This window comes from Aulostomus chinensis, chromosome 19 (assembly GCF_037954235.1).
Source record: "Aulostomus chinensis isolate RoL2024-O1b breed Wild chromosome 19, RoL_Achi_v1.0, whole genome shotgun sequence".
Taxonomy (NCBI): domain Eukaryota; kingdom Metazoa; phylum Chordata; class Actinopteri; order Syngnathiformes; family Aulostomidae; genus Aulostomus; species Aulostomus chinensis.
This window is the reverse complement of record NC_141338.1, coordinates 1,588,305-1,603,269: the sequence shown is the minus strand read 5'-3', so window position 1 is coordinate 1,603,269 and position 14,965 is coordinate 1,588,305. Positions and strand designations below refer to the sequence as shown.

Genomic DNA, 14,965 nt, shown 5'->3' with positions numbered 1-14,965 from the left:
GGCAGCGTCTTGGCTCGTCGCCGGGTTCTGGAAAGACGGCAAACACATTTAATGATTTGTCTCATAATTACATTTCTGCTTATCACTATTATTGGGGGGGTGTAGGAAGTTTGAGAGTGTTTAGGACACACTTGTCATGTGGATGTGCTGGGGCGGAGCTTGCGAGGTGCGTCTATTATCTTTGTTAGGCAGGAAGGTGAGGGGGGGTCCCAGACTCACTGGAGCCAGCGTGTAACAGCCTCATTGAGACTGAATGAGACGTCTTAATTACTCCAGTTGTGAAAACTAAGGGGGGGGGGTGTGCTTTGATCTCAGGCGGAGGGAGTCTGTGCTGGGGAGGGACGTCTCCTATAAAAGCAGACGAGCTGCGGGTGGCTCAGGCTGACCTCTCCCAGACCACCAGACTGAACCTGCAGCAGCAACTGAAGGATTTACTCTCCCTGGACCACCATGAGAGGACATTTCTCAATCGAGTGGATGGCCCAGAGCAGCCAGCAGCGGCCTGCTGGACCAGGAGCCCCTGCCAGACCTGGAGCCCCCGCCGGACCTGGACCGGTCGCCTGTGGGACGCATTCAGAGAGTCTGCCTGGTTTCTACTGCAGGCCCAAGTCTGAGAGCGTCCCTGAGCAGGAGCAGCAGGACACCCGCAGCTCATCCAGCACCAGCATGAACCCCCCCCAGCACCAGACCTCCTGCAGGATCCAAGGTGGGTTCAGTCAAGAGGTGTTCACTCAAAAACTGGACCACAAAACATGATCAAAGTCAGATGGTACTTATCAGTGTTCTGCGGGGCCTGGGGGCCCAGCAGGGGCCTGAGGCGCCTCAAGAATTCCTTGAAAACATCGGTTCAAAGTTTTGCTGGAGGACGGAGGGAGTTCAGGGCCTGCAGAGGTCCCAGGGGGGTCCAGGGGTCCAGGGGGTGTCACTTGTGTTGTAAATGTCAGGGAATCAGTGTCTCGATCGCTGAGCCGACCTCTAAAAACTCCACAAATATACGTTTTCTATTACACAAGAAACATTTAGCTCCTAAACTCTGAGAGCTTCCTGACCAATCAGCAAAAAGGAAAGGAAAATTTACTGAAAAAGATCGACAATGTCGTGATGTCAGATTTCTTACTTGGGAAGGCATGACATCGCTGATCTGACCTCGATCCTTCGGGGGTGGAGCTTCTTGCTGATTTCTTGCTAATTTTCAGGGTTGTTTGTTGATTTTCTGCTGGTTTACACAGAGCTTCATAAAGGTTCTTCAGCCAGGAGGGAAAAACCTCGATGAGGGAACAAGCAACAACAGACTTTGCCCTGTAATTAAGAGCCTGTGAGATCTACCTGAACATCAACAAACTGTATCAAACCAGTCCAAACCGGTCCACAGCCACCTGAGAGGCAGTGTGGGGGTCCAGAACCAGAGGACCCCCTGCCGGTCCTGGTGCTTCAGTCTCGTCTCATTTAGTTTTCTTTGCTTCCTTTTTATTACAGAAGCCGATTTCAGCAGCGGGACGGAAGAGGAGACATCTGGGTATGAGAGTGAGGGGTGTCACTCCCTGTCCCCTCCTCCGGCCCCTGCGGACTGCGCCTCCTCCTGGCCGCCGTCCCTGCCATCAGGGAGGAGACCCCGTACAGCCTTCACAGCGGAGCAGATCAGCAGCCTGGAGCGAGCCTTCAAGAGGAACGCCTACCTGGGGACACAAGACAAGGCGGAGCTCTGCAAGAGGCTCAACCTGTCTGACAAACAGGTCCGAGTCCCGACATGCCCACGGCGGCCTTGACAAATAAAACATGTCCTCTCGTTTATTCATTTATTCATGATGTTTTGCATCATTGAAAAATCTTTAATATGATTTTAGTACGTATTGTTCTATCATTTGACCTCCATGTATCCGGAGGTCAGGAACCTGCTGGTCTTTGTCTCATCAAACGTTCTTTTCTGCCTTTCAGATCCGAAACTGGTTCCAGAACCGGAGGATGAAGCTGAAGCGGACGGTACAGGACGCCCTGGCTCACGCCTGCCAGGCTAATGTGGCCTCTCAGTTCATGCATTACCCTGAGCTGCAGGCGTACCGGCCGGGACCGTATCCCAGATACCACGCCGCTGCCGCCGCGGCAGTTGCAGCGGCCCAGGAAGGCTCAGCCGCTGCCTCCTACGTTCATCCACACAACCTGCAGTACAGCTCTGCTCTGCCCAGCGTCTCCTCACGTCCCCTGGACTCGTTGTACCAGTACAGCGGCCTCCCGGGGGTCATGCTGCCCGCCGCCTCAGCGCCTCTCATGGGCTCCTACCCTGCCTACCCTCAGTATTACTAGTCTGACCCGGACAGGGTCAACCCTAGCAGGGTCACAGGGGTCAACAGGGTTTTGTGCAATATATTGTGATGACTGAGTGTCTGTGCTTGGTGCTGATGTACAGTTGGGGTGTAAATAAATCAGAATCTAAAGAAGTCTTTTACCAGGAATTTGTCATCATGATGCTGTGGAATCACATCCCTGGAATAAACATGTCATTAAAACGTTCCTGGTTATCGTTTGCCTCGTTTTCATTCGCTCAAACACAACTGAGGATTTGTTTTTTTACCTGTTTTACTAAATAATAACAAAGAGAAAAAAATCTAAAACTCATGATTTGCCAGTCAGGACTGGTTCAGGTAGCTCTGAACCATTGATAGCTATGCTGCTACAGGCTTAGACTGCTGGGGGACACATCAGGTTACATGGAGCCCTTCCCTCCTCTCCCCTCCTCTCCTCTCCTCTCCTCTCCTCTCCCCCTCTCTCCTCCTCTCCTCCCTGCACATTTTTGGAACTGTCACTACCACTACTTGTTGCACTTTGTAGTTTGGCCTTGGTGTCTCGCAGTCTCTCTGTGTTTCCACAGATCCACCAGAGCCCCAACCGCCGCCTGCATCGCCCCCCCCCCCTTATTCCCTACTGTTACACCGGCCTGTGCTCCCCTTCCATGAACCAGTCTACCATCCAGTCCCCCATCAAGCTGGCTTGCTCTCCCTGCCTCCCCTTCCAGAAGCTTCCTTCTTCAACTGTTATTAACATTTCCATGTTTCCTCCATTCTGTGTTATAAACTGTTTTCTTCTCTGTACCAACGTCTCCTGCACGTCTGTCCCTCCTGGTGAGGGATCCTCCTCCCCTCCTCACCCTGAGGTTTCTCCCATTTTTCCCTGTTCAAGGTTTTCTATGGAGTTTCTCCTCAGTCGATGTGAGGCTCTGAGGGCCGAGGATGTTGTTATGATGCCATGAAGCCTGGAGACAAACTGGAGGGGAAAACAGGCTACAAAGAAAACTGCCTTGCCTAATCAGTTTATTCTCATTATCCCTGGGTCGCTGGCAGGAACGGTCCCACCATGTGGAGGTCCTCGGAGTGGCGCGCTACTGCCCACTGTTGGTAGAGCATGGGAACACAGCAGGACACACACACACACACACACACACACACACACACACACACACACTTAATCTATACTCAGAGGTGTTTTCATGGTTATGCTTTTTGTCTCATTTTTCTCCGTGTTCGATGCTCAGCTCATCTTCATTGGGACTTTTTAAATCTCTGAATTTATTTATTTACTCATTGACTTGTCTCTAATTATTACGACCATCTCAGAGTTCTGATTATTTTTTAAAACTATAATTAACGACTGAATTTTTAGTTCTATTTTTTTATAACCAACGCCGTGTATTTATACTATTTTTCCTGATACTGGCGGAAAATGCCCCCCCCCCCCATGATATATCTACAAGAAATTGTTGACCTCACTGTTATTGTGACGTCAACAAATTTTCCAGCTGATGATTTAAAGCCATTAAATTATAAATATTACGTCACACGAGATTTCTCAACCAGCAGAGGATCCTCAACAACCAAAGTACGCAACCGGCCCGGAACCTGAGGCGACCAATGGCCGGCGGGGGATCCTCCACGCGGGTGTGGCTGACGAACCCTGCGGGCCAATGGGGAAGCCGTAACCGTGGGAACTAGCGGGAGTGGCAGGCAAGCCGTCCAATCAGAGGGCTCCCCGGTGAGCGGGGGGGCGGTGGCTGGCTGGAGAGCAGGAGCGAGGGGCAGAAGCTGAGCGGCGGAGCTGAACATGGCGGATGGAGACAGCGGGAGTGAGCGCGGCGGCAGCAGCGGGGGAGGCGGCGGAGGAGGCGGCCTCCAGCACCCCCAGAGGGACCAGGAGACCCAGGAGCTGGCCTCCAAGCGCCTGGACATCCAGAATAAGCGCTTCTATCTGGACGTCAAACAGAACAGCAAAGGCAGGTTCATCAAGATCGCCGAGGTCGGGGCCGGGGGCTCCAAGAGCCGCTTGACCCTCTCCCTGTCAGTGGCGGCGGAGTTCCGCGACTACCTCGGGGATTTCATCGAGCACTACGCCCAGCTGGGGCCCAGCAGCCCGGAGCAGATAGCCCAGGCCACCGTGGGGGAGGACGGCGGGCCCAGGCGAGCTCTTAAGAGCGAGTTCCTGGTCCGGGAGAACCGCAAGTACTACTTGGACTTGAAGGAGAACCAGCGGGGGAGGTTCCTGCGGATACGGCAGACCGTCAACCGCGGACCTGGCTTCGGAGTCGGGGGCCCCGTAGGCGGCATGCTGGCCGGTCAGACCATCGCCCTCCCTGCTCAGGGTCTGATCGAGTTCCGAGACGCCCTGGCCAAACTTATAGACGACTACGGGGGGGACGACGAGGAGCTGAGCGGGGGCATGGCCGCGGGGGGCTACGGGGAGCTCCCCGAGGGTACCTCCATCATGGTGGACTCCAAACGCTTCTTCTTCGACGTGGGCTCCAACAAATACGGCGTGTTCCTGCGGGTGAGCGAGGTGAAGCCCAGCTACAGGAACTCTATCACCATCCCCTTCAAGGCCTGGGGCAAGTTCGGGGGCGCCTTCTGCAGGTACGCGGAGGAGATGAAGGAGATCCAGGAGCGGCAGCGGGACAAGCTGTACGAGCGGCGGGACGAGTCCGAGGGCGACGACGTGGATGACGACTGAGGAGCCGGAGCTGGAGGTCCCGACGCACCCGCCTCCACGGGGGGCGACCGAACACAAGCAGAAATGATAAAAGTGCATGACGAATCGTGCTGTTATAGCCTACTAAAGTATCGTGGCGTGAAATGTGCAGGGAAACATTAATGGGGGAGGATTCAGAGCTGCAACACTCCGTCAGTCCTCAACTATTCTGGCCGCCGATTCATCGGGTTTTTTCCAAGCTGAACCGGTAAACCAGACCAACGATAAATCGAGAAAATTCATCGCAGCTCTGAAAAAAGTTTGTTGGGTTGGAGTGAATCTCTTGAATGCGGACTTAATGTTACAATGAGAACCATCAGGTTGGATGAAAATGCTTCATTGTGAGTAAAAAAAAAAAAAGGAGAAGAAAAAAGAGAGGGAGAACCTTCAAAAACCAGCAAACAGGTTTTTTTCTATGAAGCCGCCAGCGCTTCCCTCGAGTCTCGGAGTCGTAGGGAGAAAACTAGCATCCATTGTGTTGTTGTCCAGGTTTCTCCTCAGTTTGAGGGACATTTTCGGATCATTCAGGTGGAGGACGCGTCCCTCCACCACATCATGGAGCAGCAGCATGGGGGGGAGGGGCGTCCGCGCCCCACCCACCGAGGGTCTCACGCTCAAATGAAAGCTTTGCCTCCAGCTGTCAGTCACAGGCGGATCTGACGTATCAATACTCTCAGCCATGTTTGAGGACGCGGACTCGGCGGCGGAGCTGGAGCTCCACCCCCACCCCCACCAGAGCATCCCCACCGGGGCCAACGAGCGGGACGAGGGCGGGGTTTTGTGAGGCGACGCACAGACGCGACGTCTCCCACGCGCCACTTCAAGGGTCCGAGTATGTTGGACGGTCAGCAGATTTCCCAGCATCCTCTCTGTTGCCGCCTGAACAACCTCCGACAGACCCTGGACACAAACGCAGTGATGGATGGTTTTGTTTTTTTGTTTGTTTTTTTTTTTTCCAAAAGAGAACTATATTAAAATGAGATTATGGGAAAGATATTACAAACCAGCAAAAAGATATTTTGAAATACTTATAAAGGAAAATGTATTATGTAAAGGAATTAAAAATAAAGAAAATGTTAATTTCTTAAAACAAAGTTGTGGGTCAAACCTCCAGATTATTTTCCATTTTGAGTGAAGAAGAAAACCAACGATTCCTCTATTAAAGCAACTTCAAATGCAACGTTGTGACTGCATATTTATAATCTCTGTATTTGTGCTTCACGCTGGTCCCAGATCAGTTGGTGGCCTGGGTTATGAAGTCGACCCGCTGCAACACGAGCACGTCAATGATGATATCAGACCGTTAACGATATTTTACCGCCGACTGAACGCTAGCAGGTGTTCACCAGAGCTGGTTTCTGTGTCGTTTAAATATAAAACACGATGATGTCACGCGGTGGCTGGTTTCAGTCTGATGGAGTCCAGTTTTGCTGAAGTTTCCGTAGGAAAACCAGCGCCACTTTACGTCTTCATCATGGTTTTTATCAGTGGTTGTAAGTTTTTACTGATTTCATCTCCAACTACTAGCAGCTGGGAAGGGACTTCTGACCTCCCTCATTCGTGTCCGTCCAGTTCTAACAGGCTGTCAGATCCTGATCTTTCACCAAGCAGGAATGCGGCCGTGTGACGTCATCTCGCCGATCGCGGCCCCACATTGATGGGACGGGAAATGATGTTATAAATCCTTCACAACTTTTAATTAATAGCTTATTAAAAGCCATTAATAACGGCCTTAGAGCCGTTTATTAAGCCTGTAGAAGGGAAGTGAAGTGGAACCAAAACAAAAAAATCAGCCTCTGTGTGTGTGAGCGATGGCTACACGTGTTTTTCAGAATGTGCCAAATGTGGCAATCGAGCAAACCTGCTCATTCAGTTCAGGGTGGTGGGGGTGGAGCCTATCCCAGCAGCCTTCCCCCTGGACAGGTCACCAGTCCATGGCAGGGCCAACACATAGAGACAGACAACCATTGGCTCTCCCAGCCACGCCTACGGTCAATTTAGAGTCTGGATTAACCTGGTCCCTCTTGATGTCTTTGGACTGTGGAGGAAGCTGGAGTACCAGAGAGAACCCAGCAGGAACAGGGAGAACATGGAGACTCACCCAGAAAGACCCCGTGCTGCAGCCGGGGCTCCACCCACAACCTTCTTGCTGGGGGCCACCGTGAGGACCACTGCTCTACCGGGCCGCCGCCAGTGGGACATTGTTGGCCATAAACCTAACAAACTGCGTTTTCCTGCATCCTGACCAAAAAACACATCACCTTTCCTTTTTTCTCCAAAAAACTATGGAGAAACCCTTAAATTGTGTATTGTTGGTTCTTCACCAGAAACTCGGCCATGTCGTCTCCTGGGCCGATATCGATCCTGATAAAACCGATCCTGGTACTGACACGCCGATACTGCCACGCACCCCCTTAACTGACAGGAAACTCACCAGAAGGTCACCACAGTGCCGGCCTCAGCCCAGCGGTGTGGTTCTGCTCCAGAGTGTAAAGGGTTCTTCCCTGGCTCAGGCTCCGCACATCCACCGGATCGGGTGAAATCTGGCCTCGCATGAGCAAACATGGCCTTCTCTCTGAGGAGGTGAAGGAGGAAGAAGAGCTGAGATAGGAGAAGTGACGGGGGGGGGCTATCCTAGCTGTCATTGGGCGAGAGGCGGGGTCATCGCAGGGCCGAACCATCCTAGCGTGATTTTGATAGTCTGACGAAGAACTGCAAAACAATGAGAGCTGAACCCGCGACCATCACTAAAACTGGCCCTGTGGCGTTTGGCCAGGTCCGGTCTCACTTTGGTGTCAGGCTGGTGCGAGTTCTTTGACGAGGTGTTTTGTTCACCAGATGTCTCCCTGATGCATTTTGGAGAGGAGCGCCAACTGAGAGTCCATCTGACCGGCCGCTGACGCCGCCGCTCGGGCTGAAGGACTCAGCTTCCCTCAGTCTGACGCGCCATCCTGCATTTGAAAACCTCCTCAGCTCCATTTTAGTTTAAAATGTTTATTGGTTCAAAATAAAAATCAATTCACACTCGATCAGCACCAGCGGAGAAGTTCATGATGGTACATTCCACAGCTGGGACTGGGTACACATCAGTATCGTGTCGATGGCGGTGATCGATCCGCACAACGCTCCTCTCAAGACAAGACAAGACAAGACAAGACCTCTCCGGGGAGGAGCAGGAGGTGAGAGGTCGGCCCTCAGGGAACTCTTGTTCCTGACAGAACCACTCGGAGCTGCTGATCCCAGCGTCTAGAACCGGCTCGGCGCTCATCGCACTCGTGACTCGACTGTATTGTGTAGAAACATACAGCTCGTCTTGTTTTCTGGCTGGAGGGGCAGATTCAGGGGTGGCGGGGGTGGGGGGCAGTAATTTGATTCCCCTCAAGCTGATCTTTTCTCCTGTTGTTGCAGCTTCCCGTCGGAGAGGCGGGCAGCTGTTAGGCAGCACGCGATGGCTGCCAGGGAGTGCTGACAGAGCGGCCGGCTATTTTAACGTGGGAGGCCTCGGTGGACTCGACATTCCTGGTTGAGGAGTCAGCCGCACCATTAGGACCTCATCGCCTGCCGTACAACGGCCTGATTGTGCTGCTCACACAGACGCATGCCAGACCGTCATGTGGCTCATTCCTACTGTTTCCACATCACAGTGACATCATCAATGCTACAACCAAAGACAGCAAAAAAGGAACTTTTGTTTTTGCTTTTTTTTTTCTCCACAAGTTCAAGTAAAAGATCTTAAGACTTCTTGGTGACACAAGAAACCCCCACCTCCTCCTCCACCTCACGTCCGAACGCTGCGAGGTTAAGATGAACACCATCAGTAAACCATTCCGAGGCACTGGAGTTAACTGTTAGCTAACGGCTAACTGAGAATTACCAACGGTTAATAAAGCGTTACTGAAGGTGAATGTAGCACCACTTAGTCAGCTAAGTGGTGTAGATAAATAAGCACTGCTAACAGTTGATTTAGGCTTACTTCAGGTTAACTAAGGATTACTAACGGTTAACTAAGCATTAAGTGAGGAGGACATGGTGATGGTGGCAACATTGAAGTCATGTGACTGAGATGATGTTTGCGCACAGCCTCATGTCAGCTCTGTACTTCTAATGCCGCTTTAATGCTTTCGATGTGGTGGGTGGGACTTAACCCCCCCCCCGTCAGGTGAACTGATTCTCACCGTTGGAGCTCACCAACACAGATTTTAACGACATTTGTGAGAAATGAGGAAACTTTTAGTGTTGGGAGACTCAGATCTTTAACTGGAGCTCAAGAAAGCGAGAGTGAAAACAAGAGAGAGGAGAGGAGAGAGAGCGAGAGAGGAGCTGGCAGGATAAACTGACCAAGACCTCCATCACATATCTGAGGAGCTGTAGTTAAATCCAGATGGATGGAGAAAGAGACAGAGAGAAAGAGACAGAGAGAGACAAAGAGAGAGAGAGAGAGAGAGAAAAGGCGAATCAGGAGGAAGCCATGTTAGCAGTGAGGCAGGGAGGGATCCTACTAGAGGAAGCATGATCCCGCTGTGAAGCCGGGCTGCTGCTGCTATATTTAGCTCCTGTTGCCATGTGCCCAGAATGCACACGCCACGGCACATGGCAGGAGAAAACACACACACACGCCTGTACGCTGATGAGATCAATCTTTGGGATGTCTGAATTCCTTTCATCAGCACACAAGTGAAGAAATGAAGCCTGGTGCGAACATCTTTAATCTTTATGGCGACGCCTGCACAATTTATCGAAATCAGTCACAGATGGTAGCTTGGCCCTCCGCCGCAGCCCGACTGAAAAGAAAAGCTGCTGAAGGTTAATCGTGTGTCAGACGACGGCAGAGGCGTCCCGCCTGCACGAATCCCTTAAGACTCACGGTGGCCGCGTGCCGTGGTTTGTGTCTCTCCCCATCAAACACACATTTCTATGGTTTTTTTTTTTAATGAAACCAAAAAGTGTATTTTGCCTTTCAAATATTCAGATATTGGTGTTAAGGTCATGAAAACATCTTTTTTTTTTTAAACTATTTTACGACCGTAGCATGCAGGAGGAACCCGCCATGTATATTTAGCTTGATGCTAATGGTGCCACGAACAACAGCATAGTTGAATATGAAGTGTTTTATCTGAACTCAGTGTTGATTATGGATTACTGGTCATATCGCTGGACTAAGAGGACCTGGATTATCCTGGAGGATGAGCTGGAGTGTTAGTAAATGATTGTTTTTGGAGAATTTAACTTGTTAGCCTTCAGCCTGCATTAGCTGGCTTCAAGCTAACGGCCAATGACTGGCGCTGGATAAAAACATCTTTGAGAGTACTTGAAAGACAAAATGCACTTAGATGATGTGTAGTTTACAGAGAAGTAACCATTATGTCTCCATGCACAAAAAACAACACCTGCTGAACAAACCAAAAAAACCCAAAACAAAACACCAAGTTTTCTGCCTAACTCTTTCCATCCATGTCACTGTGCAGCGTGGAACCTGCGTGAAGCTCGACAGCCAGCCAACATCCAGAAAACCTCCAATAAAGACGCCAGGCTTGACTTGTAGTCGACTGGTCTGAACAGAGTTCAGTTTTTGTAAAACTGAAATATCACACAGAGTAAAACTGATGGACAAAGACAAAACCGTTCCAAAAGTCTGAAACATGAAACGGAACAAGCAACTACCCCGAGTTAGCTGCTAACTGCTAACAGAACATTGATACAAGAGCATCTTTAATGACATTACATAACATAGTTGGTTGTTTTTGTTTATAGCAATTTTCTAAAAAGCTTTTAATACTTACAGATAACCTCCATCACGAAAGCATAATGGAAGACATTACAACCGCGCCTCTTGGCTGTCTGAGTTCAACTGACAGAGAAGCTGGGAGCGGCGAGGCTGGCTAACAGACCGCCGAGCGCAGGGAGCCGCTCACTCTGGCGCTGTTTCCTACACCCAGCAGAAGTCAGGCCGCTTATCTTTTAAACAAACTTATTTCAGTTCTGTAACGGGTACGGAGTGGACCCAACTGCAGCACAATGAACCAGTTTCTTGTTCTTGAACAGCCTACTGGGCGGGTTAGAACTGGTACACCACCAGAGGATGGCAGCAGAGGACTGGATTCAGGTGAGTATAGCAGGTCTGGAGTGCAGGTTACTGTCCAGCTGCTCTCTACTGGCTCAGCAAGTGTGGTGGAGGGGCTGATGGGGACCTTGCTGGAAGGTGTGGGTGTGGGTGTGGTCTGGGACCTTGAGATGGAGTAGACCAGGCTGACGTCACCAGAGGAGGTGAGCTGGCGAGGTGAAGCTGACAAGGTGGGTCTCGTGGTGGAGCAGGAACAAGCTGAGAGCCCACCAGCCACAGGCAGACCAGGATCAGAGGTCAGGCAGGCAACACTTGTGGTTGGGGACAGAGGGTTGGTGGGTCTACCGGGGCGCAGATGAGAGGCGAAGGGCGGGGGCGAGTCGGGCGATACCAGGTAAACAATCCAGGAACGAGTGCTGGAGAGTCTGGCAAAGAATGAGTGGAGTGAAGCTGCATACTGGCTTGATTGGAAATGGTGAGCAGGTGAGAGCAGCAGGTGAAGGCTGATGAGGGTGTGGCTTAGCAGCGGAGCAGGAGAGGGCGGAGCCAACTGTGACAGACAAAATCTTTAAACCCAGCATCATGCTTCATTTATTTGGAAGCTGGTGAGGCGGCAGGTGGCGCCCTTGTGACACATTTCCACGGTTTGGTTTTCAAACATGGAGGACGTGCTGATGAACCAGCCGCTGCAGTTGACCGACTCGAAGGTGGTCAGACATTTGCCTTGAGTTCTCTTGTAGAACAGGAAGCGGTTCAGGTCTCCGTCGCTTCTGATTTGGCTCAGATCCAGCGCACATTCCTGCCGCATGATAGACGAAGAGGAAACGTCACAGACTTGAAATGAGAAGACCTGAAGTTTAAACCTACATCAACAAGCGGCCAACCCAGACTCTGAGCGGCTCCTCCCTCACCTCCACATTCAAAACTGGCTCGTGGGATTGCGTACTGCAGGAAATGTGCAGGTTATCTTTGATTGACAGTCGGACAATTTGACTTTGGCAATAAGTCCAGGTTGAAGGCACGTACCTGGACATTTTAAAAGACACTGACAGGAAGAGAAATGAAAAGGTTTCATGTTGATCAGAGTTCATGGAACCCCGAATCGCAAGCAGAAGCACTGATGTTCGACTTCCTCAAACCTTTGTGTTCATCGTCCCCTCCTTTCAGCAGGATGGCCTGCAACTTCTTCGTCCCTGATTCACACACGATGTGTCTCTGCGTGCTGTCACACACGGTGCACTGCCTGATGCTGTCGGAACGATGAAAGACTTTGGGGTTTTGTGAAGCGTTGTTGGCCCCCGTGTGGGCAGTGGCGTCTGTGGAAGGCAGGAAGGACAGGTGAGTACGATGGTGTGTCTAACGGGGAAGTCTGGCCATGAGCTGGGACTCCACAAGTCCTCATCATCGTACAGCTCCTTCCCTCACTTTAACGTCCACGCTAACGCCGTGGTGACTCACCTTTCGCAATGCTGTCCAAAATCTGGCCACAGAGCTGCTCATCCCTGAGCTCGTAGCCTCTGCGGCTCAGCGACTCCTTCATGCGATTCACCGCCACCACCAGCATGGCGACGCACTGCATGCTTTCAGTGTCGTGGGAGACCTCCAGGTCCTCCAGACAGAAGAGTTTGTCCTGCCCGTCCTGCAGAGACACACGTCGGCCAGTTACTGTCCAAGCCGAAGTGGGAACTGATGATTAGTGCTTGGTGAAGACGCTGTTCTCTCCAGTGGCCAGCAGGGGGTGACTCACCAATAAATAATTAACATTTCCAATTTTGTGGCATCCCATTTTTTAAGCGGAGGTCTTCCCAGTGACAAGGAGGCTACATTGGTTTTTGTTTGTTTTCAGCAGAGAAACATGACCAGCGAGGCAGCTGAGCGTTTCCACGCGTGCTGGCGAGTGGATGCTCGCAGGAGTTAGCGAGCCTCCCTGCTTACCTCTGATGAGGTTGGGACCTGTTTCCTTTTGTCAGTGTTGCACTCCAGGGTGGCACGACTCAATCAAGGATCTTGCATTCCTGAGTTTATTTCTTAGCCTGATGTGCAGCTGATTGGTTTTACAACCCCATGATGAATCATCTTTCTGTCACACGTCAATCTGCTTTGCTTTATTTGCCAACCAATTCGACAAAGAACTGAAATCAGCAAAAGTGACATTCCAGACGCATGAAAGCAGAACTCACGCAGCTCAAGAGCGAACATCGGAAATCATGAGTGAAGATGAACTTCTCACCGTGGCGTCATGGCAACTTGATGCAGCCGCCGCCTCGTCCAGCTCAGGTGAGCTGAAGCACGAAGGAGAAACCATCAGAATTAGAATCACATCTCTTGTCAATGGTTTGTTCTCCGCCTGACATCAGCGCCAGCGTCGTGCGTGAGGTCTCGCTACGGCTCAGAGCAGTGATGTCACAGCTGTGGAGGCTCATATCTGCACACCTGTCTGATCACCTTGATGCACTCTGACTGCCACACTCAGGTGGGACGTGGGTTCAGGGTGAGACCTACCTCTCCAGAGCTTGAGACAGATCGAAATCACTCATGGCTGAAGGAGCGGCGCCAACGCTGAGTGAGTCCTCGGCTGACAGGCACCAGCCACACCGAAGCCTCTTTATATGCGGCTTGCCAGCTTCCTTTTTCGGACACGTGCATTCTCGGTAGTGAAGTTATGATTCGGCGGTTGGCGTGGGGGTGGGGGGGCTGTCACCTGTTTGATGCTGGGAAAGTCCCAGTGAGACAAGTAAAAGAGGCCAATGAGTAAAACTGTGTCTGCAACCTGGTTTCACTGAGTAGATGACGAGTGTGCGTGTGTGTGTGTCTACGCGTGTTTGTGTGCGCGCGCGTGTGTTTTTGTGTGTGTCTACACGTGTGTTAGTGTGCGTGTGTGTGTGTGTGTCTACGCGTGTTTGTGTGTGCGCGCGCGTGTGTTTTTGTGTGTCTACACGTGTGTTAATGTGTGTGTGTGTCTACGCGTGTGTTTGTGTGCGCGCGCGTGTGTTTTTGTGTGTCTACACGTGTGTTAATGTGTGCGTGTGTGTGTCTACGCGTGTTTGTGTGTGCGCGCGCGTGTGTTTTTGTGTGTCTACACGTGTGTTAATGTGTGCGTGTGTGTGTGTGTGTCTACGCGTGTTTGTGTGCGCGCGCGCGTGTGTGTGTGTGTGTCTACACGTGTGTTAATGTGTGCGTGTGTGTGTCTACGCGTGTTTGTGTGCGCGCGCGCGTGTGTGTGTGTGTGTCTACACGTGTGTTAATGTGTGCGTGTGTGTGTGTCTACGCGTGTGTTTATGTGTGTGCGTGTGTTAGCCGGTCTCACTGAAGCCTGGCTGGTGACGATGAGGATGCTAGTCTGAATGAATCCACTCCTCCAGTCACAGCAACACTCACATTCCTCCAGACTCCGGCCCAGGAGGTGGCGCTGCTGCCATTGTTGACACCAGTTTAGTGATAAATCCCAAACCAGAAGAAGTTTCCATTCCTCTGAAAGCCTGATTCTCAGTTTGTCTCCTCCAGCCTGGAAACTCTCCAGCCTCTCTGATTGATGACTGAGGACCGTCCTCCTGGTCCTGACTCTGGATTCTGATCTGAATCCTCAGAGTTTCTATCAGTTTAGTTCTAAATCAGATCAAGTCCTGATTGGAGGAGACTTCAGTATTCATGAGGGTGTTGATAACCACAGTCTGGTGCTGCATTTCTCTCTCTCCTAGACTCAACTGGTGTCCATCAGTCTGTCCATGAACCCCTCACTGTCACAACCACACCTCCACCTCCTCCTAACATGTGGAACTGAAGCTGAACATCTGGTTGTTTCCACAGAACGCTTTTATCAGACCACCAATCAATCACTTTGGAATTTGGACTGATCAGCTACACTCCACTCAGGAAAACTGTAGTTTCCAGATG

General features: G+C 51.3%; 3 protein-coding genes across 3 annotated transcripts; 2 read left to right on the top strand and 1 right to left on the bottom strand.

The window, feature by feature from the left end:
* The first annotated feature begins 435 nt into the window (after positions 1-435).
* On the top strand, positions 436-2,305 carry ved (ventrally expressed dharma/bozozok antagonist). The gene is made up of 3 exons (XM_086187708.1): positions 436-715; positions 1,477-1,733; positions 1,936-2,305. The coding sequence occupies exons 1-3, from the start codon at positions 451-453 to the stop codon at positions 2,299-2,301; spliced, it is 888 nt and encodes a 295-aa protein (XP_086043834.1). The 5' UTR covers positions 436-450; the 3' UTR covers positions 2,302-2,305.
* Positions 2,306-4,071: 1,766 nt separating this feature from the next.
* On the top strand, positions 4,072-5,404 carry purbb (purine-rich element binding protein Bb). Its single transcript, XM_086186840.1, has one exon. It carries the CDS (start codon positions 4,093-4,095, stop codon positions 4,990-4,992), a length of 900 nt encoding a protein of 299 aa, XP_086042966.1. The 5' UTR covers positions 4,072-4,092; the 3' UTR covers positions 4,993-5,404.
* A 4,300-nt stretch (positions 5,405-9,704) lies between these two features.
* il1b (interleukin 1, beta) lies at positions 9,705-13,718 on the bottom strand. The gene is made up of 6 exons (XM_086188019.1): positions 13,574-13,718; positions 13,302-13,353; positions 12,530-12,710; positions 12,211-12,387; positions 11,983-12,116; positions 9,705-11,870 (listed from the first exon to the last, which is right to left on the bottom strand). Exons 1-6 carry the CDS (start codon positions 13,606-13,608, stop codon positions 11,652-11,654), a joined length of 798 nt encoding a protein of 265 aa, XP_086044145.1. The 5' UTR covers positions 13,609-13,718; the 3' UTR covers positions 9,705-11,651.
* Between the last annotated feature and the right edge of the window lie 1,247 nt (positions 13,719-14,965).